The sequence below is a fragment of the Labrus bergylta genome, chromosome 14, assembly GCF_963930695.1.
Source record: "Labrus bergylta chromosome 14, fLabBer1.1, whole genome shotgun sequence".
Taxonomy (NCBI): domain Eukaryota; kingdom Metazoa; phylum Chordata; class Actinopteri; order Labriformes; family Labridae; genus Labrus; species Labrus bergylta.
Genome location: NC_089208.1, coordinates 21,755,382 through 21,779,822, shown reverse-complemented (window position 1 = coordinate 21,779,822; position 24,441 = coordinate 21,755,382). Strand labels below are relative to the sequence as shown.

Here is a 24,441-nt window from a genome sequence, read left to right as displayed (position 1 = left end):
TAAGTGTTATACTATCTCTATTGGGTAAATTCTACTATTGGTTCCCTAAGACGAAACCACCTTCAATCTCAAAAAAAAAAAAAAATTTCATTATTATTATTGAAGCACGACAGCTTACTGGCAGTTTCTACCATGTGCGCCTTGTTCTGCGGAGCTGATTGCGCCCTCTCTGCACAGGCAAACCTTCTCTGCAATTTTATTTTCTGATTTGTTTAGGGCATTGGAATATGTTCCAGAGAAACATGAAAACTGATGTAAAAGTCTAAAGGATATCCTTCTTCTATAGTTAGTAGTGAAAGACTATAAAAGACAACATGGACATTGGCCTTAAAAAAATCATTACAAATATCTGAACATTATTTTACCTTAGGTCCAATCTGAATGATTTTAACCTATAGAAGAGTCTGATGCCTCAGTTTGACCTACAAAAGCAAACCAGAATATCACGGAGTGCAGGCCGCCACCCCAATATAATGGTAGAGGAAACATTGACATCTGTTAAGCCTTGACGTCATGTAAATATGTCAGAGGCCTAATGGTGGGGCGTACCACTGCTGATAGATAGAGATAGGTAGGTATTGTAGCCTCATAGCTTTGATATGATGATCAGTAAAGACTGATATCTATAAGATGCACTGGTTTGGGGAAATTTGGAGCAATTAAAAAAATGCATTATTATGTTTTACTTTTTTATCATTCTTATTTATGGTGATTGATAAAGTAGCAGTTTCCCTTCCCAGGTAGGTACGTAATTGATCCCAAGGGAAATTCAAAGTTACTTTATATTTGGTGTGAGGGGCTTAAAATACACTTTCCGCTGTCAAATAGCTTTATCTGAAAAATATTTTCTGTCACTATAGTTCGTTTTGAACATGCTGGAAATGTTAAAGATTGTATTTTTCCGAGTTTCCACCATAGACTGTAAATATTAATGTACAAAGCCTGAGTGACGTCACCCATCTGTTACTGCAGGGGGCTTTGGAGTCCCATCGATGGCAGTAGCGTCCACCATCGATTGGACTCCTTTATCTTATTGTAAAGGACCTTAAAGCCATCTCAAATGGATCCTGAAGGATTGACCCTACATGAACCTACAACCAAATCAAAGTCACAGAAGTGGGCAGGGCCTCCCACGGAGACACAGAAGTGGGCAGGTCCTCTCACGGAGACAGCGAAGTGGACCAACGATGAACGCACCACTCTGAAACAGGGGGCAGGAGTCTCTCCGCAGGCACAGGAGGCTGACGTAGCATAGCAGGTACAGACAGACGGCGCTCTGCTGGAACAGGGGCTGCAGGCAGACGGCACTCTGCCGGAACAGGTAGACACAGGCACAGGAGACAGACAGCACTCTGCTGGAACACAGGGAGGCTGTGGCTTGAGTTGAGTCCTGGGCTGAGGCCTGTGATGAGACCTGGGCTGAGGCCTGGGTTGAGACCTGGGTTGAGACCTGGGCTGAGGCCTGTGATGAGACCTGGGCTGAGGCCTGGGCTGAGGCCTGTGATGAGACCTGGGTTGAGACCTGGGTTGAGACCTGGGTTGAGACCTGGGCTGAGGCCTGTGATGAGACCTGGACTGAGGCCTGTGATGAGACCTGGACTGAGGCCTGTGATGAGACCTGGGCTGAGGCCTGTGATGAGACCTGGGTTGAGGCCTGTGATGAGACCTGGGCTGAGGCATCGGCTGCTTTGGCTGAGGCTGTGAAGACTCTGGGGCGCTGGACAGCGAAGGCAGAACATGGAGCCGGGAGCCATGGGGGCCACTTCTGTCTCTCTGGCCTCGGCTACCGGAAAAAATGGCCAAGCGGGTGCCAGTCCTAGGAGACTGCTCTATTATTGCAGTGCTCCTGGCCAAACGAAAAATATCTTGGAAATACCTTATCTTCCTAAAAAGGATCCATTCTATCAAAAATTTCTGCTGGGTCCATTTTTCTGGTCCGTTCATTCTGCCACGTTCAGGGAAAAAAACAAGGAACTGGACCCACGTGCAGAATTAACTAAAGATATTTAATAAACAAAAAGGCCAAAGGCAAACACAAACTTACTCTCTAAAGCAAAAAACTAGAAATCAAAATGCACAGGAAAAATACTTGAAACACTGGTAAGCAGAGGTCTGGCGTAGGACATGGGAAACAACAATGAACTGACAACTTGAGGGAAGGAACAATAGACAGGGGTAATCAAACACAGGTGAGATTAACAAGACACAGGTGAGAACAATCAGGGCAATCAAGACAGGAGGGAAACACACAGAGGCAGGAACAAATACAAACCTAGAAACACGACAAGAACTACAACATGAATCAAGGAACACAAATCACAGAGAACTAAAGAATGTAACAATAATACAGACTAGAACATAGAGGGACACCATGATACAAACTAACACAGGAAACACTAAAGCCTGTGGTTTTTTGAGACGAACAACAGCAAAATGGCGACACTGATAGTAACAGCAGAAGTGGGCCAGATAACAGGTGCACAAGACTTATCCAGCCAATCACAGAGCTCACTCGCTCTCTCCTTAATGGCTGATCAAATAAACAACCGCCAAAACCGACTGTTAGCAGTTTGGAGTTTCCAGGTTACCGTCTTTATCCCCCAATAGTAGCTGAAAATTCTCCAATGTTTCATGATTTAACCTGATCGTTCTCCCTCAAATTGATCACTTTAAGCCAATAGTAGCAGAATATTCAAAGCATGTTGTAGATTTTTTTACAGTTCAATACACTGGCTAAAAATACTACAGAAGCCCTAAGCGGACTTTTCCATACATTTTATTTTAGTTTGTTTTCCCGAGATAACAAGAAGGCCTACATTTTGGTTGTTTTCTCAAGATCTTGACTTACCTCGTTACCTCAAGATGACAGAGCTTGTTTTCTCACGATAACAAGTTATATTCAGCTGTTTTCTCAAAGTCTTGAGAAATGAAGTTGTTATAACTGGAAAACAAACGTTGAACCTAAGGTAATGAGAAAAGCTAAGTCTAGAATCTCTTACCTTGAGCCTTTTCTGTTTTTTTTGTGATTATGTTTTGATTTTTTATTCTGGGAAATGTGTTCTTAACAGTATACAGCAAAAAGTCAAATCTTAGCAAGTACATTGGTCAAATTTATCTAATTTTACGTTATTAAAAAACATTCACCTCCAGACAAACATCTTTGTTTTCAATATATATTCAATAGATTACAAGAGAAAAGTAAGGCCTGAAATGTTTTTAACTGGTAAAATGATCTCCCAGTGCAGCAAGCAAACTTTTTTTGTAATCTTTTTTTTTATTTAACCAGGTAGCCTAATTAACCCATTGAGATCAAGACCCTTTTCACAAGGGTGACCTGGCCATTTAGTAGTTTAGTTTATAATTTAGTTCCTTTAAATTATGCCGTATCTTTATCATAATTCAAGAAACAAAACTTTGTTTGCTATATTTGCAGATATTTTACTTTGTGTGATACTTTTGATTTCTTGAAATAAGATGCTTGTCTGGACATTCAGGTGAATGTGGCTCATATTAAATAATACGTGAAGCCTATTCTTTATTTTTTTATTTGGCTTCTTTTTCATTCTTTAATTCATGAATCGGCCATAGTCTTGTTAACCTTGTAATATACTGATTTGTTTCACATTTACATCTGTTATTCTGCCATTTCTCTACTGCAGTATGATGGATGGCCACTACGGGGCGTAGTAGTCGAATTTCACCCCGTCTGTGTGAGTAACTGCTTTTATTTTGAAAGTAATAACAGGAAGTGCGTGTTTTATTGTTCTCGTGCGTTTGTGTTGACTGTGGTCCTGCTCCTCCTCGCTGCAGCCTCCTCCGGTCGTCGCCATGGTGCAGATGATGGAGTCGCAGTGTGAGTATTTCATGTACTTCCCGGCGGTGCCCATCACGGATCTGTCCGACCCGGCCCGGTACCGGACCCTGCCCCGCCGGAGTCACCTCTACCTGGGGGAGACGGTCCGGTTCCTGCTTGTGCTGCGGTGCAGGGACGGAGGGGCGACGCCAACCGAGCCCGGCCCCGGTAAGGAGAAGGCTGGGGGAGAGAAAAAGGGGAAATAATCCTTTATTCTGTGTCGATGTTAGAAATGAATGTGTTTGTTTTAATCAAAGGAGACTTTAAACGCCTTTTTATACGCTTAAATGTGTCCTTTAAAACCTATTTCTAAAAGCAAACACTGCAAGAACTCAAATGTTAGTAACAGTTCTAGTCATAAATATCTTAATATGAGCCACATTCAAGATATTACGACCAAAGGAATAAGGCCTGAATTACTTTAATGTGTTAAGAAATAGCTAAAATTAAAATGTACAACTTGAATTAGGATAAAGATGTAATTTGACAAAACCTAAGATACATTTTGTTGCTCTAGTTTCAGATATTTATGACCAGAAATAAGACAAATACACTTTATAAGATGGCAGTTTTTGCAGTAAAGTGTAAGGAATTCAATGTCATTCATTATATAATTACTAACAGGCAGCAATGTAGCTACATGTGCATGCTTAATAATGTATTCACCAGATCAGAGTCTATTAACAGAATATTCCTCCTTTACATGAGAAATAAGGGGGAGGGGGGGGGGGGTTGATCCCAGCTGTCATTGGGCGAGAGGTGGGGTTACACTCTGGAGGGAAAGAACAGGGAAAGAACCCCTTTTAATGTATGACCAAACCAGTGCTAAACATTTTCTTTAACAGCTAGATGTTTCAGCACTCAACTGGACCAAACCATGGCTCAATCACTCGAGGATATTATACTGAATGAGAGCTTAAAACAGGGCGAGGCGAGATCGAGGAAAGAACCCCTCTTAAAACACAACCAAACGAGGGTTTAAATGGTTTAAAAAGTGGGCAATAACTCCATGTTTTAGCCCTCGTTTGGACTTAACCAGAGTTACATCAGAGAGCTTATTGCACCCAACAAGGGCTAAATCTTCTCCAAGCGGGTCAAAGGAAAGAAACCCTCTAAATAAAGGACCGATCCATGGCCAAGACAGCTTTTAAACTGAGCAGGTACTAGTTTGGGCCAAACCAGAGTAATGTTGCCTGGAAAAAATGGCACCAAATCAGGGCTAAAACTTCTGGGTAAGATCAACAATAAAGAACTCGGTGTTTTATCCTTCGTTTGGACATGATGCTAACACAACAATGCAGCACTAGACAAGGACACATCGCTTGCACTAGACTCCTTCATGGAAACACGAGGGGAGAGGTGTGTCTCTGGAGGAGAGCTGAGGCCTCAGTATGGAGGAGGTGTGGCCTAACATCAGTTTGTTTTGGTTTCATGCTGGAGCTCAAGGACGACATCTACTGGATCAAAAAGTCGCACATTCCTTCTTAAAAGTACAGTACCAAAGCCTAAAATCAGGGAATACTGAACTGAGTCAGGGTTAAACTCTGGTTGTTTATTGGTCCAAACCATGCCTGAAAGCAGAGAAAAAGGGTGAGAGTGGTGATTGACTGACTTTAGCCAGTGAAGATTATCTCATTTGTGTGTCCGTCATTTCCCAGCAGAGGGAGCTGCGGGCTCTGCTGCAGGTTTTGGGACTGAATCAGCCAGTAGCCGGGCTTGGAGGGAACTGGCAGGCTCTTTGTGCGCTGTGGCCAGCGTGAGTCCAGGTGAGAGCAGCCGCCATCGAAGCAACCACCACCAGCATTATCACGACTACCAAAGCAGCGGGGACGAGGCCAACGAGGACGGCGAGGAGGACTACATCGCAGCAGCAGAGGCGGCCATTGCAGCGCTCGGCAGCAGGGTGGACTCCAGGTGTCGGAGTTTCAGGGACTGCAAACCGCTGCTCATCCACAACTCATCTGGGACGGCGGCCAGGGAGTTCCGCAGGGCACCTGTTCAGGTAAGACACGGTTTACACTCACACTGATGCATTGTTGGTTAGTCAGTCCTCCTGTGTTGCACAGATGATGTTATTTTAAATATCTATAACACTCTGCCAACGCCTGATCAATGGGTTTGTGTTTCTGCATCACTCTCTCTCTCTGTGTCCGTCTCTGTCTCTCTTGCCCCGCTCTCTGTCGCTGTTATAATGTACTCGAGGGTAACCTAGGAAATAAAGGTGTCATATACACGCTGAAGTGGTTGGAATGGATATTTCATCCTGCCAGCGTCACTGATTACGACTATGTGTGAGTTTAATGGCTCCTGGTTGTTTCTCATCGATCTGTTTGTTTGCCCACGTCAGTCTCCTCTGGACGAGCCTGTGGTTTTGACAGACGAGGTGATCTTCCCGCTCACTGTTTCTCTGGACAAACTCCCCGTCAGCACCCTGAAAGTCAAGGTCTGTCTGTCTGTCTGTCTGTCTGTCTGTCTGTCTGTCTGTCTGTCTGTCTGTCTGTCTGTAGTATGCTTTGGTCGTTCTGGATATCAGCAGTGATTAAGTTCAGTTTAACATCACCTCCTCCTAATGTGATATCACTTTGATATAAACTTTAATAGTTCTGATATCGTGGTAACGCCTGACAACTGTCCTGGTTTGATTATCCCGGATGTGTGTGTTCAGGTGATGGTCACAGTGTGGAAGAAGGAGGCGGAGAAAGCCGAGGTGCAGGAACTCGGCTACCTGAGCGTCCTCCAACAACGAGAACCGACACACACCTTCAGACACGACCTGAACACCTTCAAGGCTCAGGGTACCTTGTACACACACACACACACACACACACACACACACACACACACACACACACACACACACACACACACACACACACACACTGTCGTACTTGTGAGGACCCTCATGACATCATCCATGTCATAGCTCAGGTTTTTGTCAAGTGTACATCACGTCTGTTTACATCACTTTTGAACAACCTGCTCAGGTTTAAGATATAACATTTTCACACTAATCTCTCTTTGATCTCCTGCAGAGTTTGTTCCATCCAGTGCAGCTCTGTAAGATTATTGAACAAACCTTTTGTTCCTCCCGTCACAGTGAGCACCACTCTGACCGTCCTGCCGCCTCCCACCGTCCGCTGTAAACAGATGACCGTCTCCGGGAAGCACCTCGCCGTGCTCAAAGGTGAAACATTGTTCCTGATGTAATCTTTTGCCACAGGGTGTTCACTTCAGTACTCAGATAAACCACACTGTAGTTATTTCTGTGTGATGGTTTTAATGCACAAGCTGCTTCAGACTCGTTAAAGATCTCTGAATGGAGCAGAATTTACTTTTTAAAATCTTGACTAAATGTCAACTCTTTCTTTCGCAGTCGTTTCTGAAACAGATGGATCGAAATGTGTGGGTGTTTAGGCCTTTGCACACTGAGTCAGTTCTTTCGGTTTCCTTTTTTCAGATCCGTGATCCGATAAAAATCATAACGCACAGACACCTTGCACACTAAGATCGCTGCGTTTGTTTTTTCTATTAAATGCTTTAATCAGCAGTTTGAGACAAAATGTCTCGTACTCATCAAGCAGAGTGATCAAGCAGTGAAGATGATTTAGTGGTTCTTTCTCTAAACGTAACATACGGGGTCCATCTACTCCTGAAAACAAGAGCGAGGGGAGTTTTTTCTTGTTGATAAGGAGCTGCAGAATTCTCCAGATTGCTCCCAGACGTATTTCAGGATGTCAGTGGTCCAGTTTGATACGCTGCTAGCTTTACTGGAACCACACATTAAAAAGAAAAACGCCAATTTCCTCAAATCAGCTGGTCATGAGTCCTTGAGTCCCCGTCTCATTTAGAAGATAAACCAAACATCTCTCACCTTGTTAAACATAAATCCTGTTCCTCCTCCTCTTAGTGTTGAACGAGTCGTCTCAGGAGGAGGTGAGTATCCGGGACATTCGAATTTTACCAAACCTGAACGCCTCCTACCTGCCCATGATGCCGGACGGCTCCGTGCTGTTGGTGGACAACGTGAGGTACGTTCATACCTCACGCTCTGTTTCCTTCTTTTCGAAAACACTTTGTTACTTCACGTTTTGTTTGTTTACTTTTACTGTATATCAAAATGGACGACGCATCTTCGTCTTCTTCAGCACTGCCACGGGCTGGTGGCAGCGCTGTATGGAAGCCACGCCCCTTTCTCTAACAATTACCACACATTACACTTCCTGCTAAAAGTCAACGGTCGCTCAGGTGGGTCCAGTCCACAGTAGAACAGGTTCCTGTGTCAGTTTGAAGCAGACGCTCACGGTTATGTGAAGTTCAATGAGTCTTTCCTCTCACCGTTCCTCCTTCTGCTCTCCCTCCCGCTCTGCAGCCATCAGTCCGGTGAGGTCGGCATGGCGTCTTTCTGCAGGGTGGACAGCCTGGCCTGCCGCCTTCCCAGCATGCTCAGCGCTTTGGAGGAGCACGACTTCCTGTTCCAGCTGCACCTCAACGACATGCCGCCAGACGACTCCAACGAGGTGAGGAGACGTGTTTGTGTTTGTTCTCCAAAAACGGAGCCACGAAGAAGAACGCAGCTAACGACTACAGCTGGAGTTTAATGAACGAGGCGTCATGATAATGTTCTGGTATCACGACGACCCTCCAATGTATAAACAGACATGTTTGTGTCTCTACTCGTCAGGACGCCCTGTATGTCACCGCTGTGAGCGCCCCCTTGTGGTCGTAATCGAGCTGTTACGTTTGTGTGAGTTGGTTTTTACGTTTTATTTTCAGGGGATGGAGGTTCCTCTGGTCGCTGTGCTGCAGTGGTCGACTCCCAAGATGCCTTTCACCAACTGTATCTACACCCACTACAGGTGAGATCCATGCAGGAGGGTTTTAACCTGAGGGGAAACAGGAAACCACAAAGAAGGAGGAAAAGGTTATTTTACAATGAATTTCAGAAGAGCAGTCGACTTTTAAAAAGCCGGATTTGAGTACAGTTGACCCCATAGTCCGGTTAATTTGATCAGCGTGAACACAAATGTAACGTACTTGGATACCGTACCCGAGTCCGCTTGTAGAGGTGGAGCACGATTCATGTGTACTCGAGTACGGTCCACGGGAGATCTGAACGCAACTGTGCTCAACAATCTGTGAAGCTGTATCAAATACATCAGAAACAAGACCAGGTTATGTTTCTTATGACACATCTGTCACACACATTGTTTTTTTTTCCAGGCTGCCCAGCGTCCGTCTGGACCAGCCGCGGTTCGTCATGACGGCCAGCTGTCCGAGCACGGTGCGCGTCAAGGAGCACTTCAAGGTCAAATACGTCCTGCTGAACAACCTGCAGGACTTCCTGGCTGTTCGGCTCGTCTGGACTCCAGAGGGTCAGTGTGTGTGTGTGTGTGTGTGTGTGTGTGTGTGTGTGTGTGTGTGTGTGTGTGTGTGTGTGTGTGTGTGTGTGTGTGTGTGTGTGTGTGTGTGTGTGTGTGTGTGTGTGTGTGTGTGTGTGTGTGTGTGTGTGTGTTGGTGTGTGCGGCTGTGTGTGCGTTTGTGTGTTTGAGTGTGTGTGTCTCTGTGTGTGTGTGTGTGCACGGCTGTGTGTGTGTGTATGTGTGTCTCTGCGTGTGTGTGTGTGTGTGTGTGTGTGTGTGTGTGTGTGTGTTTTTGTGTGTTTGTGTGTGTGGCTGTGTTTTACACACACTGGTTGTTCCAGTATTAAAGTAAATCTGGTAATTGTGACCTCCCTGACTAATGTCCTATTTGTTCAGGTCGCCTTCACAGCGAGGACACCACGCTGTCTGCGGTGGTCTGTCACACGCCTCTCAGTAACCTCGGCCACTGCAGGAAAGGAAGCACGCTGTCGTTCAGCGTGGCCTTCCAGATCCTCAAACCGGGACTGTACGAGGTACGAGCGCTCTGAAGAACAGACAGAAAACATCGAATGTGTTCACTACTATCTTCTCTAACGTGTTTTATTCCTCATCATCTCCTCACCGCTCAACAACCGCCTGCAGCTGAGTCAGCACATGAAGCTGAAGCTCCAGTTCACGGCCTCTGTGTCCAACCCTCCGCCTGACGCCCGGCCGCTGTCACGTAAGAACAACAGTCGCTACCACAAGGATCCAAAATCTGATCTCTTGTGGCACAAATATAAACGAGTGTCTAAAAGTCAGAATAGGGATCATCATTTATTTTCCCCGTTCAGGTAAAAACAGTCCGTCCAGCCCGGCGGTTCGAGACCTGCTGGACCGACATCAGGCCAGTCTGGGTCGATCTCAATCCTTCTCCCATCAGCAGCCGTCTCGGTCACACATCATGAGGTAACACACACACACACACACACACACACACACACACACACACACACACACACACACACACACACACACACACACACACACACACACACACACGCATCTGGTCTTTAAATGAAACTCTTTAAATGGAAGTTTGATCCAAAAGCCAGCGGGGCGTCTCCTCCTCTGTAAGGCTGCTTCAGTTCTAAACTAGCTCGTTGTCGGAGCTGGAATGAGAAGCCTCTGTGGCTCAAGCTCCGGTTCACCTTGACTTGGATGAAGGAGAACCAACATGAACTCTCTAAGTTCTTCTTGAACAGTTTTGATCCCACTTTACTGTAAACGGATCAAAGGATAATTTATAGTTTTATACATAACTGGATTTAGATTTCTGTAATAACATTTCATTTGTGTGTGTGTGTGTGTGTGTGTGTGTCAGGACGGGCAGTGCCATGGAGCGGCGGGCTATCACTCCCCCCGTCGGCTCTCCGGTGGGCCGGCCGCTCTACCTGCCGCCGCAGGACAAGTCTTTGCTGTCGTTGGACAAAATCGCCAAGAGGGAGTGTAAAGTGCTGGTGGTGGATCCTGTCAGCTAGGAGGAGAGGAAGCAAGGAGGAGAGGAAGCAAGGAGGAGAGGAAGCCAGGAGGAGAGGAACCAAGGAGGAGAGGAGGAGAGGATAGGACATTGAGCTCAACCTCGGCTTCTTTTCCCAAAAATGAGAATACAAAAATGGAAACAAAGACTCAAACTGTATTCACACAGGATCAGTATCACCCGTCTGATCATTCAGGAATTGTCCCCTGACGTCAGTGTTCGCCGCAGCGATTCAAACAGGAAGTAAACAAACTCTGTCATTAACTCAAACTCACCGACATTTCTGACTGAAAGCTACCACTGGCTGCATGAAAAAAGTTTGAAAGTACAGAGAGCCGTGTGACGTGCAGAAATAATCCCAAGAGCAGAAGAAGAAATGTTTTTATGTCAGTGTTATCGTCTACACTCAGTCAGTATCTACAGCTCTCATATTTAATGTTATATAATGTAATATAAAGTCCTAACACAGGCGATACAAGACTCTGGTTTTTCTTCTCTTCACTTCAAACATATTTTTAAACTCCTTTTATTACTGTTGATGTTCAAAGGTTAGCTTCACACTAGTGTTGAAGAGACGGCCGCAACCCTCCCGGTGTCACAGTCTCAGTGAGTCACACAAGATGATGATTCTTCAGTGATAGTTATTGTCCTGGTCTTGTCTCAGTCTCGCCCTTTCTTGGTCTTGGTCTTGTCCTGGTCCCGGAGCCCTCTGGTCTCGGGTAGTGTGGTCTTGACTTCAACATGTGTCCAAGAAACACAAAATGATGCTTGTATGTGGTCAGGCCGTGAAGCAGCTCTGCACGCTGCTAAAATCAAATCAGTGATTTATAAAAATATCCTCATTTTAAGATTTAAGCTTCTTGTTCCTTTATTGAAGAGATAGGACCGTAGAGTTTGATCTCAGTGACACAGAGAGGGGGGGGATGACATGCAGGGAAGGAGCCACAGGTCGGATTTCAACCCGGGATGCCCGGTTTGAGGACTACAGCCCCTGAACATGAGGTGTGCGCCCTAACCACTTGGCCACCAACAACCCAATATTCTTTTTGTTGTAAATGTACTATTTCATAATCTCTCCCATCTTTGCTGTGCCCAAGTTCCATTTGAAAATAATCAAAGGCCCATCTCGTGTCGACCTCTGTCCCCAAAAAAGGCGGGGTCATTTCACAGAATAAAATCCCCGGCAGTTCAAAATTTTAAAAATGTGCAGATTTTTAACATGTAACACATCTAAATTAATTAAAAGCAAAGATATATTCACATTATATTTTATATTTAAAGAAGCTTTTGTCTCCAAAACAAAGTCTCTCAGAATAACACAAATGAATATGTTGTGCACACACATTTTTTTATTTTAGGTTTTAGGGCTCCAGGGGCTCCTAAAGTGTCAAGGGAGAAATAAGAATTTAAAAAAAACAATCCGGTTTGAGTCTAGAAAACAAGTTAGAGGTTAAAAAGAAGAAACGTAAATAATTTATTCAAAACATGAATATTGAAATAAATCTCTGTCTCTCTGGACGTTCATTTCTTTCTAAACTAATCATTCAAATGGCCACGCTGTTCTCGATGTGTTCAGGATCCAGGTATGGATACGGCAGCGCCAGGTGCCGGTTACGCTCTGTAATGTCATCAGAAATGGCCTTGAGTTCAGCCTGTACCGCCTCTACCAGCCTGCAGTGGGCGTCGTCTCTAAAGATGGTGTCCTTGTAGTGACACAGAGGAACCTGCAGGAGGTCGAAAAACAGTTCAGACAAATCAGGCATGAAGTTTGACTCTACTTAAGTGTTCAGGTCAATTAAGTTCAAATTGAAATACGAGGTGTTTTTCTTTTTCATGGTCAAAAAGGGATGAGTGAAATTTTAAAAATGATTCTATTTCCATTTACTATTTCATATAATAAAAAATAAAATCACTAGAAAACAGAAATGAAAAAAAGGCCTGTTTTTTCATATTCTGAGACCGCAGCTTGTCATTTACAAGGCAATGAGGACGTTGCTGTGTAGAAGAAACAGTAGGCTAGTAGGCTATCTACCGAGACACATGGACATAGAACATTGTTTCCGAAACAATAAAAGAGTGTGTCTCACTTCAGTAAAGTTAGAAAGATATTCACAGATTCCTTCACAGTACATTGCTTTTACAAAACCGACACCTCTCTGCAATCACAGCAAGGTAGACTGCAAGCTACAACGAGATTTCACTCAAAAAAAGTCGTCCTCCCCCGCGCTGGGGAACTTGCATTGGCCTCTACGCAGAGCCAGCTGGGGCTCGGTGCAGGAACCGTCTGCAAATTACAACACCGAAAAAAGATGCTACAAAAATATATTCAATAACTTCACCCAGGAGAGGTGTAGTGTCATCAAAATAATTTTACACATATGTGATCTCACGTTGTTTATTCTACATTTCTTAGATTGGAAAATAATACTTTTAGCCTACATCATTTTGAGGATTTTTTAATAGCCTATAAATAGCCTCATTTTCAATAAAATCCCCTTTGTAAGGTGTACGGTAAAAAAAAAATCTCATCATGAATAAATGTCCTTTAAATTTCATTTTTTTTGCATAAATCATCTCCTCATGATGCTTGCCACCTCTGGTAAAGTCGCCTACATCCTCAGTTAAACAGATCATGCGATTCTCCCCCGTAGTATAATGGCCTATATCAAGAGTGTGACTTAATTTTACAAGCTTTTCAAGAAGCTGCTTCAAGAAGAACGACAACATACAACTCTTTCACTGAATTTATTTCGTTGATTCAGGGCTCATCCCCCCTCCTCAGCATTAGAGTATGTTTTGTTAGTTATGTTAGCTTGTTAGCTATGCTTTTTTGTTGACAGAGTTGAATGTTTAAAATTGCCTAAGTCACAAAAGTCATTTATCACTCTTATGTTACATAATTGACAGAAATTGTTATAAGTATGTCAATAGCCATCTATTGTAATAACCTTTTGAGTGAAATACTTAATTAATATCATATATTCAATATTTGGATCAGTTTTTTGTGTTTTCTGAAAAACTTGAAAAAATGACATAGGCCATTATTTTTAGGAAGGCGACGATATATAAGGCTAAATAAAGGTCAAAGTTATATAAAAGCATTAACCATGATTTACTGTACGTGTGATGAGATTTTTTTGGTTACCCTAGAGCCTATAATAGTGACTTTATTTAATAATATCCATATTAAAACTTCCCTTAAATTATGCAAAAAAAATAATAATAATCCAAACTAAGTGTCAAAGTATTGCCTAATATAGACCCCTACTGTTCAAACAGAAAACTGCTACTGAACAATTTATAAGACTGATATTATGTTGATTTTTGGTAAGAATCATCAAAATTGAATAAAGGCAAAAATTTCCAAGCCAAGTGCTGTAGTGTAAACAACATGATATGAAGTATATGTGATGATTCTTTTGTGACCCTACAGCCTATAATAGGGACTTTATTGATCATTATATGAAGAAAACCTTGACATTATATAGAAGCAAATTGTAATACCTAAAGCACTTTTTATCAAACTAAGAGTTGTAGTGTAATCAAGAGGAGATGGTTTATGTGTGTTATGAGTGTGATGATACTACAACATGTTGTAAAGTTATTTACTTATTTTAATGATACAAAATCACTAAAAGCAATGCACTGTAGTTTAAACAGCAGCAATTCATGATGGGAAATTGAATAAAATTGGAAATTCATGAAAATTAGGGTATCGGCTGTCCAAAAAATATTTTCCAATCTAAGAAATGTTGTATGAAAAACGTGAGCTCACATACGTGTAAAATGATTTTGATGACACTACACCTCTCCTGGTTGAAGTTATTGAATATATTTTTGTAGCATTTTTTTTTCGGTGTTGTAATTTGCAGACGGTTCCTGCACCGAGCCACAGCTGGCTCCGCATAGAGGCCAGTGCAAGTTCCCCAGCGCGGGGGAGGACGACTCGTTTTGAGTGAAATCCGGTTGTAGCTTGCAGATTACCTTGCTGTGATTGCAGAGAGTTATTGATCCGGGAAAGCCGAATCTGTGAATATCTTTCTAACTTTACTGAAATGAGACATGGCAACCTGTGTGAGCATCGACTCTAGAGAGGAGGGGGCGGGAAGAGACAGCTCTCTATGAAGTTTAGAATTTAGACTGCAGTACCCATTTTAAACACTAGGTGTGATAGTTGTTCACAGAAACGACTTGGAGACTTACAAAGTTCACGGCAGGTTGGGAAAGCAACATCAGCGCCGTCAGGACTCGACAGGTCAAGTTCACATGGGGCAGGAAAGACATGATGTCATCCTCCATCACCTCACCTTTCACCTGTGGAGGAGGACGCAGCATGTAGGCTGGACAGTTCGGCATCCAGAGAGCGAAATCCAACTGTAACAGAGAGAGTTTTACGGATGGTAAGATAAAAAATGTCCATAAATACAAATATGATTTGGGCTCGCTCCAGTATGTCCCCTCTAGCTATTAAAAAAACAAAATAGTCCGCCTTAAGTGTCTTGTCAAAGAGCTCTGTCGTTAGCTTTCTCATTCAGATTAGCTGTAAAGTTGGACATTTTAACGTGGGGCTCTGAATCACTGCAAGAGACAGACTCTAGTGGACACTGGAGGAACTGCAGTGTTTGGTACTTTGTAGGTTAATTTGTCAAACACTGGAAGTCTGTCAAAATAAGTATGACACAATTTAAAAGCTACAACAATGTTAATCCTTTTTTTTAAATGCCCTTTGTCATTCCAGTGGAATGAGAAGAAACCAGGGGCACTGGTGGCGCAGTGCGCGCCCCATGAATGGAGGTTATAATCCTCCAAGCAGGCGGCTCAGGTTCGAATCCAACATGTGGCTCCTTTACTGCATGTCATTCCCCTCTCTCTCCCTCATTTCCAACTCTACCCACCTATCCCTCCAATAAAAAAAGCCCAAGAATAAAATTTAAAAAACCTCTTTCAACATGAAATGTTACTACTTACCTCCATTTTTCAGACCTTCTCAAGTTTTTGTTTTATTTAAAGACGGAGTTCACAGTAATGTGTTCTGTAGTCGACTCACCTGAGAGAAGTTCACAGCAGCATGAAGAGCCGAACACGAGAACATGATCATCGTGACGAATTTAGAAACTTCAGCTTTAGTCCTGAAGCACTGAGGGAAACCTGGAGGACGAGAGGACACAGACTGCATGAACTAAAACAGTAAATAAGGATAAACAACCATATCAACAAACAAACAAACGAACAAACAGAAAGACCTGAGTGATTGTTGAAACCGTGTGCATTGAGGTCAGAGATCCAGTGTTGGAGCTCAGAGTCCTGCTGCACCTCATCGTCTCCACTGTAATACACACTGACCCAGCTGAACACAAACCTGATACACACACACACACACACACACACACACACACACACACACACACACACACACACAGTTAATCCCCTGAATATGACATTTCAGCATCCAAATCGAGGATGAAAAGAGAGAGAGAGACTCATGTGGTGGAGGTGAGTTTGTTTACCTGTGCAGTGCGTCCCAAACTCTCAGGGCATCCTGGGCGTAGAAGCTCTGCGGCAGTTTGTCCACGCCACGCTCCGTCAGGTCATCAGGGACGCACAGAGATTGATAGGAAATCCTGTCTGAGGCCCGGGACAGGAGGACTGGTAACCCCTCCAGACCACAACCCATCGCCTGCAGGGACCAAAACATCGCAACAATGTCAGAAAGCTGCTCTTCTCTCTTTTTGTATTCCAGTTCCAACTGATGGTTCACCTTATCAAACACGCCGTCTGCAGCCAGCAGAGACGCTCTCGCCTGGAAGTTGATCTGAAGTGACGTCCTGATGTGTGGCATCAGCAACTGTCAACACAAGCAGCCAATCAGAGAGGAGGAGAGAAAGCTGACAACGCTGCACCAACAACATTTTATCAACAGGGAAAAACAAATGATCACTTATATGTAAAATACACTAACACGTAAAGGAGCAATATGTAACTTTCAAGTTATAATGGAATAAGTGTATGTAGACGACCAGAATATGTATTGTAAATGAACGATTCGGATAAACCCGGTTGAGTGACAGCACGGAGTTGATTGAATTATTGCCACGAACACGGAAACAACGCGTCAATTAAGTACGGTAGGCTATCAGCCCCTCAGTGGCTGAAACTTTTGATAGGCAAGATCAAGCCACTACGTCCAATACTGATCCTAGTTTGAGCACGTTTCTGCTCGTGGAGCTTATTAGAAACATGCAGAGGCTTTTTAGGTCGGGTACAATCACTTCTATCTGAACCACTTCTCTTACCCGCTTCCATCACTGCAACACCTGTTGACCTGATAACTGCTCTCATATCTAGCAAACTGAGGGGCATCCAAAACGGCTGTGTGGGGGTGAAACCACCTACCTTCTCTGGTCCAAACAAATCCAGAGCATTCAGGACCAGAATCTAAAGTTAGAAGGAGGACATACTGGCTGCTGCATTGTTGTCAGAGAAGCCAGCACTTCAACATAGCATGTTTCCTTAATGTCTGATCATATAGTAAGGTCACTTTATCATTTCACTCACTACACATCTCACTGATTGGATCTTTAAAGAGCTCATATTCTGCCCTTTTTGGGGTTCGTATATTTAATTTATGTACCTACCTTTGTACGTTCACAATAGCTAAAGTTTGAAAAAAGTGTCTGTTTTCATGTACTGCTCCTCCTTGCTCCCTCTCTGCTCTGAGTCCGTCAGCTACGCTCTGTTGAGCCCACACTGTTAGACCCCACGTGGGCCAAGTCTGCTCTGATTGGTCTTCCGATCCACTCTGTCGTCATTGGTCAGTTGCTCAGCACGCTTCTCAGAAATTTCAACATGAGCTGCAGGGCTTGCCACAACGAGCCAATGGGCTTAGATCAGTGATCTCACACTGACAATGACGTCGGACTGACAAATTTTTATCGAGGGGAGCTAGAACCGAGTGTTACATGTGGCTAATGTTACAGCTAACAGGAGGACGTAGGAGAAGCCGCGTTTCCACAGACTTTGAATTTTTGCACATAGATGTGCCTAAACATGCACAGGACACTTGGAAAACACACTAAAGGGCACACTAAACCAGAAAAAGCATAATATGGGACCTTTAAGGTTTAACATTTGAGTGTGTTTGCATACCTGGTGCAGTGGGTGTGTCTCGGGGAGCTGCCTCAGCGTGGACACACAGCACAGCTCTCCCAGCATGTGAGTCCTCAGGTAGTGGGAGGCTATCTGGTGACACTGGAAGTCTGCGCTGCGGACAAAGATCTTAGCCAGCAGCCAATCACAGCCAGGGTCAGAGGGCAGGAAGAGCGGGTTGTGAGGGCCGGGCGTCTGTTGCAACTGAAGGAGGAGGTTAGTAAGACATTGATTAAATATATTATAATTTTAAAATTGAACAAAAATCTTTCAAAGATGTTGATGTTGATGAATGAGACCCCTGGAGCTCACCTGGATGGCGATGGGGACCAGCTGTCCCCGCTGGTTCAGGTGGAGGAGGCACAGTGGAGCCGACAGGTACGTCTGCTTCCCGTTGATCACGTTGGCCGGGACGTTGTCTAAAACCTCATAGTCCAGCAGGTAAATGTTACCTGTCTGTCACACCAGAGGACGCAGTTAAAACAGCTGTGTAAGAGTCAGCACCAAACAACAGGTAGGAGTCAGAGAAGAGAACACACACCTGGAGCTCCTGCTCGAGGGAGGAGCAATCAGGCAGGAAGGGGCGGAGCATGTCTGGGGTGACTGACAGGTTTGGAGGAAGGATGCTGGTCTGACGCAGCAGCAGAGGGTTACAGCCATTAAGACACTGATAACCAAAATACCAATCCTCCTCCCAGTGAGCCTGAACGAACTCTGACAGAGACCAAAGGACGGTTACTTTTTATACCACAGGGTTTAAAGTGATATAATCATTTTAATGATTAAAAAGTAACCAGAACTTTTAAAAACTTCTTCAGGGATGATAGTTAGTTCTTATTCTGATTTATGTCAACCTATTAATTTCTGATCAGCTTTTTCTAAATTCATTATTTGACGTAAACAAGAGCACATGTAACATCATGAGTGACAGCTGTTTTGACCAATGAGGTTCCTGCGTTGCTGTGAGCTCTGGATTATCAGAGTAGAGGAGGAACGACGAGAGGAAACGTAAAGAACACAAACACAAGAGTCGCTTAACTTTCCATCACTGTGAGTTTCTGCTTCAAACAGACACAAGAATCTTTTCTGCTGTGGACTGAACCCAAGTGAGCGACCTTTGACCTTTTATTCGTAACTTTAATGTTTGATTTGGTTAGAGAAAGGGGCGTGGCTTCAAGTCTCTGGTTTTACTAGCCAGTTCCCCTCTGCCAATGTCTGAGCTCCAAATCACGTCAACAGCGCGACATGTCAGTGCGTATTTTGGCTTCATTTTATACAATGGTAGGAGGTGGAGACACACGTCGTCCATAATAATATACAGTCGATGGTTGAACAGGTTTCCTACTATGAGAATATTCTCCAGTCACTGATTATAAAAAATAATCCATTTGAACAAGTGTTGTCGGTTTCTTACTGGCCGTGTTGTTCTGGTGTCCAATGAAGGAGAAAACCGTCTCCAGCTCGCTGAAACTGGTCCAGGACTCGGCCTGGCCAGCGAAGCCTCTCAGATAGTACAGGTTAGCAGCTGGACTGAGGACAACGACACAAACAAAGACTGAATGTTTACCTCTCGATGTGACCAGACGTCTGACAGTTTGTGCGTTTAGATCTGACTTCACCTCTTGAAAGTGTAGCGGAGGTTCGGTCCGAGTTCAGACAGACTGTTCAGATCCACACAATGTGGAGCGCCTTCGACAAACTCACGCCATCTGCAGTAAACAACACAAGAAGAGACCAGGTATCTCAGCAGTGTAAAGACGATTCAATCCAATATAATCGCTGACAACTAGAGGTGAAAGGCAGGTACTGCGGCCTAGCGTTGTCATAAAGACTGAATTTAAGGGAATCGTGTGTAAATGTGTGTTTGTTGTTTTACCGGATGAGCTTCTGGTGATGTTCCAGCTGTCTGATTCGCTGCTGCTTCACTTTCTCCTCCGTCTCGTCCATCAGCAGACACACTGCGGAGGAGTAACAGCAACGATAACTAGAATAACTTCTCCATGCACGGTGGATAGTACAGTGGCTGACAAAGGAAAACACTCAGCAAACACAAAACAGCTGGCTTCAGGAAAAAATGTGCAGCAAATCGAGAAATGATGCAATCTAATCATCGAAAACACACCCCCTAACATAAGGGAACTCAGTTAGCTCTGCAGCTAGCGTTAGCACCAGGCTAACAGAGGCTACCTCGACAGAACCCCCATTGTCTCACCCCTGGGCGAACTGAAGGAAGGAGAGAACCATATTATCTCCTTTGTTTGTCTCTGTTCTGTCTTCTGAGAGAAGGAGTGGGTATAACAAAAGCCCAATTTGGCTGGGGTAAGTGCTAGCAGCAGGAATAGTTGTGTTTTGTTTGTGGGGGCCATTAGCGGCCATATGGTAGGGTTGGTGGTATCAGCGTTGACACTACCTGGAGCTTTCTTGAACAGAGACTAGATCTGTTGAGATGGTGACGCTGTTCAGGCTGTGATGGCCATGTGGTTAAGTAGGTAAGATATGGAAGTTCTGAATGAGGGTTTGGTGGGCGGCCAGAGCTAGCATGGAGGAAGTGGACTCTGGGACGCAAGAGCTGGGAGGTTCCCACTTGACAACCCCGGTGATGTCCCGGCTCTTGCTGCCTATCAGTTTTATGCAGACTATGACAGGAACACATAAGATCTTTAAACTTTGAATTTACACTTTCCGCTCCGCAGCTCTATGTCGCCATCTGCTGTTCGAAGCCATCGGTCACACAGGAACACCTGTATGTTTGGATCCCCAGGACACGCCCCTCTCCCGCCTCGCTGGTCCTCCACAGCCAGGCTGCGGACCTCCACCCGGCTGCAGTGCCAGTCTAGGTCGGGGAATCCAGTCCGAGCCTCCAGTCGAAGCCGAACCAGAAGCAGGCAACCCAGAGGAGCGCTGACTCGGACCTGAACCGGACACACCTGTAAGGACAGGATGAGGAGAAGTTTCAGTCAGGATTTAGAGTCCACCATAGCACTGAGACTGCACTAGTTAAAGTTACAAACGATCTACTTCTAGCTTCAGACAGGGGACTTCTTTCTGTGCTCGTCTTGTTAGATCTTAGTGCTGCTTTTGACAATATTGACCATCAAATCCTATTACACAGACTAGAACATTTACTTGAAATTACAGGGACTGCTTTAAGTTGGTTTGAATCCTACTTATCAGACCGATCTCAGTTTGTACATTTTAATGATAAGTACTCTATGCACACCAAAGTTAGCCATGGAGTGCCACAAGGTTCAGTGCTTGGACCAATTCTCTTTACATTATATATGCTTCCTCTGGGAAATATTATGAGGAAACACTCCATACAGTTTCATTGTTATGCAGATGATACTCAGCTTTATGTATCAATGAAGCCCGATGGCACTAATCAGTTATGTAAGCTAGAAACCTGCCTTAAGGATGTTAGGACCTGGATGACCAGGTCCTACTTAACTCAGACAAGACTGAAGTTATTGTGCTAGGCCCTAAAAACCTCAGAGAGACTTTTTCTAGTGATTTGACTGTCCTTAATGACATCAGCCTGGCATCTAGCACCACTGTTAGGAATCTAGGAGTTCTATTTGACCAAGACATGTCCTTTAACTCTCACATCAAGCACATTTCAAGAAGATCAGGAATATCCTGTTGCAAAATGATGCAGAAAAACTAGTTCATGCATTTGTTACCTCCAGGTTGGATTATTGTAATTCTCTTTTGTCAGGGTGCTCTGGTAAGTCTCTAAAGACTCTTCAACTAGTCCAGAACGCTGCACCTCGTGTACTGACTAGAACTAGGAAAAGGGACCACTTTACTCTTGTGTTGGCTTCTCTGCACTGGCTCCCTATACAATCTAGAATAGAATTCAAGATCCTTATTCTCACTTACAAAGCTCTAAATGGACAGGCACCATCTTATCTTTAGAAGCTACTAGTGCTGTACAACCCTTCGAGAACATTACGGTCCCAGAATGCAGGCCTGCTTGTGGTACCTACAGTCTCTAAATGTACTAGGGGAGGTAAAGCCTTCAGTTATTGATTGATTGATTGATTGAATTGATGAAGAGAGTAAGGATTAAGAATTATTTTAGTTGTAAGGTCTTAAAAAAATCATTGTTATTTTGACTGATTGCAAAGGACAGTGGATAGAGTCAGAAATCAGGGAGAGAGAGAGAGAAAGAGAGAGAGAGAGAGAGAAAGAGAGAGAGAGCGAGAGAAGCCCTCCAGAGAGCTGAACAATCAGAAGAAAGTGGGCACATGGGGTTGGGTTTGTTTGAGCGTCTGACATGTTTAATTCTGAAGACCTGGAGGGAGTGGCACACTGCTGCTTTTTTTTAAAGAGTGATAAAACTTACTGATCCCGGCAGGAGAAGGCAGCCGCCCTCGCTCACACTGAGGGGCGGAGTCTCTCCGTGTGAGCCAATCAGGTTTAGCCACAGGCGGCTGAAGGTTCCAGAGGTAGGACCTGGCGAGGTGTGGACCGTCACCTCAAACTCGTGACAGGAAGTCGACATGATGGTGACCCAGCTGGTGAGCAAAAAAGATCCTTTATCATTAATAAAAATAAAAATATGAATTATTTTATTTATTTTAACAGGAAAATGTTTTCTTCATGAGGAGAGTCCTGGCTGAGAAGGCAGCATCAAATGTTCACACAGAGAACAAAAGAGAGACTATAAACAGATATGACATCAATCAACCAATCAGAAGCGTTCAGCAGAGAGACACGCGCACACAGTCATCTAATGATCCTGATTTTAAAAATCTTCACAGCCAACTAGATACTTGTGTTTAAGGAGACCCTGCAGCCTGTTTGAGCACACATTTTCTGAAAAGTGGAGCAGGAAAAAGATGCAGAGAATGGACTTTTCTCATCATTGGGGTGTTTGCAGACAGACGAGGGACACATATTAGTGTTAACGATACATGATGAAGTGGATTTTACAGAATATGTGACCTTTAAGTGTGCTTATGAATGAAATATGAGTCTAGATGTATGTGCATGAATTTAAATATTTAAATAAATATTTAAATACCTGGTTGCCATTTATACACTAATAATATTCCTCTTCCTCTTCCAGGAATGTGTCAAAGATTTATGTCATCAGCTGTTATGTTTGTGTTTGTCTGTTTGTTAGTTTCCATCTGTGCTTGAATTTTCACTGTTTGCTCTTTAGATGTCGTATAATGTCTTGAAAATGTCTTTTTTTAAAGAATATGGTTGCATTGCTGACTTCTTCTGTGATGTAAAACTTTCTCCCCCATTAATTTTTCCGAGGTTCAACTGAACATTGATCATTTATTTTTTGTTCTTCCTCCTCTGTGGAATCTGATGAGAGCTTGTTTGTTTATCTCCCTGATATTTGACTGGGAAATGAGCAGCTGTTAGCCTTGGTTAGCGTGGGTGTCGGTTCACATGATGCTTTGTCACCCTGCAGTAATCAGAATAAACAACACTGTAGCCAGGTATCATATTAAAGGTCATGTTTCATCCCCGCCTCCTGATCTGTGATAAACAGACTGCAGAGAAAACGGTTTATTCAAACATCGAATAGCCTTAAAGACGCAGCTTTTGGTCAAATTTTGAGATAAAAAATTGTAAAACAAGGCGACACCTCAAGATGAAATAAAACGTGTATTGCCCTTTAGAGCATAAAAACACAATACAAGTGAGAGTGCCGAGTTCCTCCTTGCATTTTTTTGTTATTAAGAAACTAGAAACGACCCAAAAGTGGGGTTCTACGATGTCTATTGTTGCTGCCATGGTAACAGAACATCATCAAAATTTGTGATGTTGTTTAACTGGAATCAAATCAAACTTTGAAAATCTGGTTTGGTTATTTGTGACATTTATGAGTTTGAAGTATGAGTTTCTTTCATTGGACTGTTTTCAGGCCATGAAGTTTGTTAAAATACAAACTATAAATAATCTCCCGGCATTGAGTCGAGCATTTATCGTGTCTGACTGAAACTTTAGTATAACTCTAAAATCACTCAAAGTGTGAAGTAAACAGCGTTAATAAAGTTAAACATCTGTAACGTTTTCTGTGAATTTGAGGCTCTGAAATGTGAAATGATGATATGAAGAATGTTTTACAGGTAAGCATCTTTCTACAGTCCTGAAAATACAACACAGGAGAGAGTAAAAGCAGACAGGTGAGCTTACCTGCAGACTGACTCCTCCTCGTCTCCTCTCTGGGATGGTGGTGTGCTGAATGACAGCTGCAGGTACAGTGCACCTCTGCTTCTTTGTAAGCCACGCCCACAATAACACCTCTAGCTCTTATTGGCTCAACCTGAACAGGTATCAAGACCGGACGACAGACTGTTAATATGAATGTTTGAAGCCTGAGTGACGGCACTCATCTTTTACTACAGGGGGCGCTGGAGTCCCATCGATGGCGGTCTCCATGCTGGAAATGCTGTCTCAGTCTAACTTTCAGTCAACCTAACGACAGGCTGAGAGCTGGAGCTGAGGCAGGTTTTAAACCTCCTGACAAACCGTTACACCGTGCCCGCCTGTCAATCAGGTCACGCCTTATTGTGAATAACTCTTATCCTTCATCAAATCAA

General features: G+C 43.7%; 2 protein-coding genes across 3 annotated transcripts; one reads left to right on the top strand and one right to left on the bottom strand.

Moving 5' to 3' along the window:
* Positions 1-3,764: 3,764 nt before the first annotated feature.
* Positions 3,765-11,203, top strand: LOC109983574 (microtubule associated protein 11). 2 transcript variants are annotated; one of them, XM_020633352.3, is made up of 13 exons: positions 3,765-4,021; positions 5,515-5,855; positions 6,201-6,296; positions 6,519-6,648; positions 6,951-7,037; positions 7,761-7,881; positions 8,223-8,370; positions 8,627-8,709; positions 9,074-9,225; positions 9,610-9,746; positions 9,856-9,934; positions 10,047-10,161; positions 10,577-11,203. In XM_020633352.3, exons 1-13 carry the CDS (start codon positions 3,829-3,831, stop codon positions 10,731-10,733), a joined length of 1,839 nt encoding a protein of 612 aa, XP_020489008.1. In that variant the 5' UTR covers positions 3,765-3,828; the 3' UTR covers positions 10,734-11,203. The 2 variants fall into 2 exon arrangements, with proteins under 2 accessions (XP_020489008.1, XP_020489007.1); XM_020633351.3 differs by having other exon boundaries at positions 3,766-4,021; positions 5,512-5,855.
* Positions 11,204-12,061: 858 nt separating this feature from the next.
* zgc:152891 (uncharacterized protein LOC767741 homolog) lies at positions 12,062-24,315 on the bottom strand. The gene is made up of 15 exons (XM_020633374.3): positions 24,035-24,315; positions 22,224-22,395; positions 20,556-20,805; positions 19,755-19,836; positions 19,498-19,587; positions 19,293-19,408; positions 18,420-18,592; positions 18,191-18,334; positions 17,879-18,082; positions 16,491-16,577; positions 16,240-16,409; positions 15,976-16,091; positions 15,780-15,880; positions 14,936-15,106; positions 12,062-12,456 (listed from the first exon to the last, which is right to left on the bottom strand). Exons 2-15 carry the CDS (start codon positions 22,380-22,382, stop codon positions 12,277-12,279), a joined length of 2,043 nt encoding a protein of 680 aa, XP_020489030.2. The 5' UTR covers positions 22,383-22,395; positions 24,035-24,315; the 3' UTR covers positions 12,062-12,276.
* Between the last annotated feature and the right edge of the window lie 126 nt (positions 24,316-24,441).

What these genes read in the sequence shown, in the direction of transcription:
- LOC109983574 (XM_020633351.3), top strand. Translation starts at nt 3,829, where the DNA reads ATGGTGCAGATGATGGAGTCGCAGTGTGAGTATTTCATGTACTTCCCG. An exon ending in TCAGCACCCTGAAAGTCAAG is followed by an intron (nt 6,297 to 6,518) that starts GTCTGTCTGTCT and finishes GTGTGTGTTCAG; the next exon opens with GTGATGGTCACAGTGTGGAA. An exon ending in GCACCTCGCCGTGCTCAAAG is followed by an intron (nt 7,038 to 7,760) that starts GTGAAACATTGT and finishes TCCTCCTCTTAG; the next exon opens with TGTTGAACGAGTCGTCTCAG.
- zgc:152891 (XM_020633374.3), bottom strand. Translation starts at nt 22,382, where the DNA reads ATGTCGACTTCCTGTCACGAGTTTGAGGTGACGGTCCACACCTCGCCA. An exon ending in ACACCAGAACAACACGGCCA is followed by an intron (nt 18,593 to 19,292) that starts GTAAGAAACCGA and finishes GGTCTCTGTCAG; the next exon opens with AGTTCGTTCAGGCTCACTGG. An exon ending in CCCTCGAGCAGGAGCTCCAG is followed by an intron (nt 18,335 to 18,419) that starts GTGTGTGTTCTC and finishes CTGGTGTGACAG; the next exon opens with ACAGGTAACATTTACCTGCT.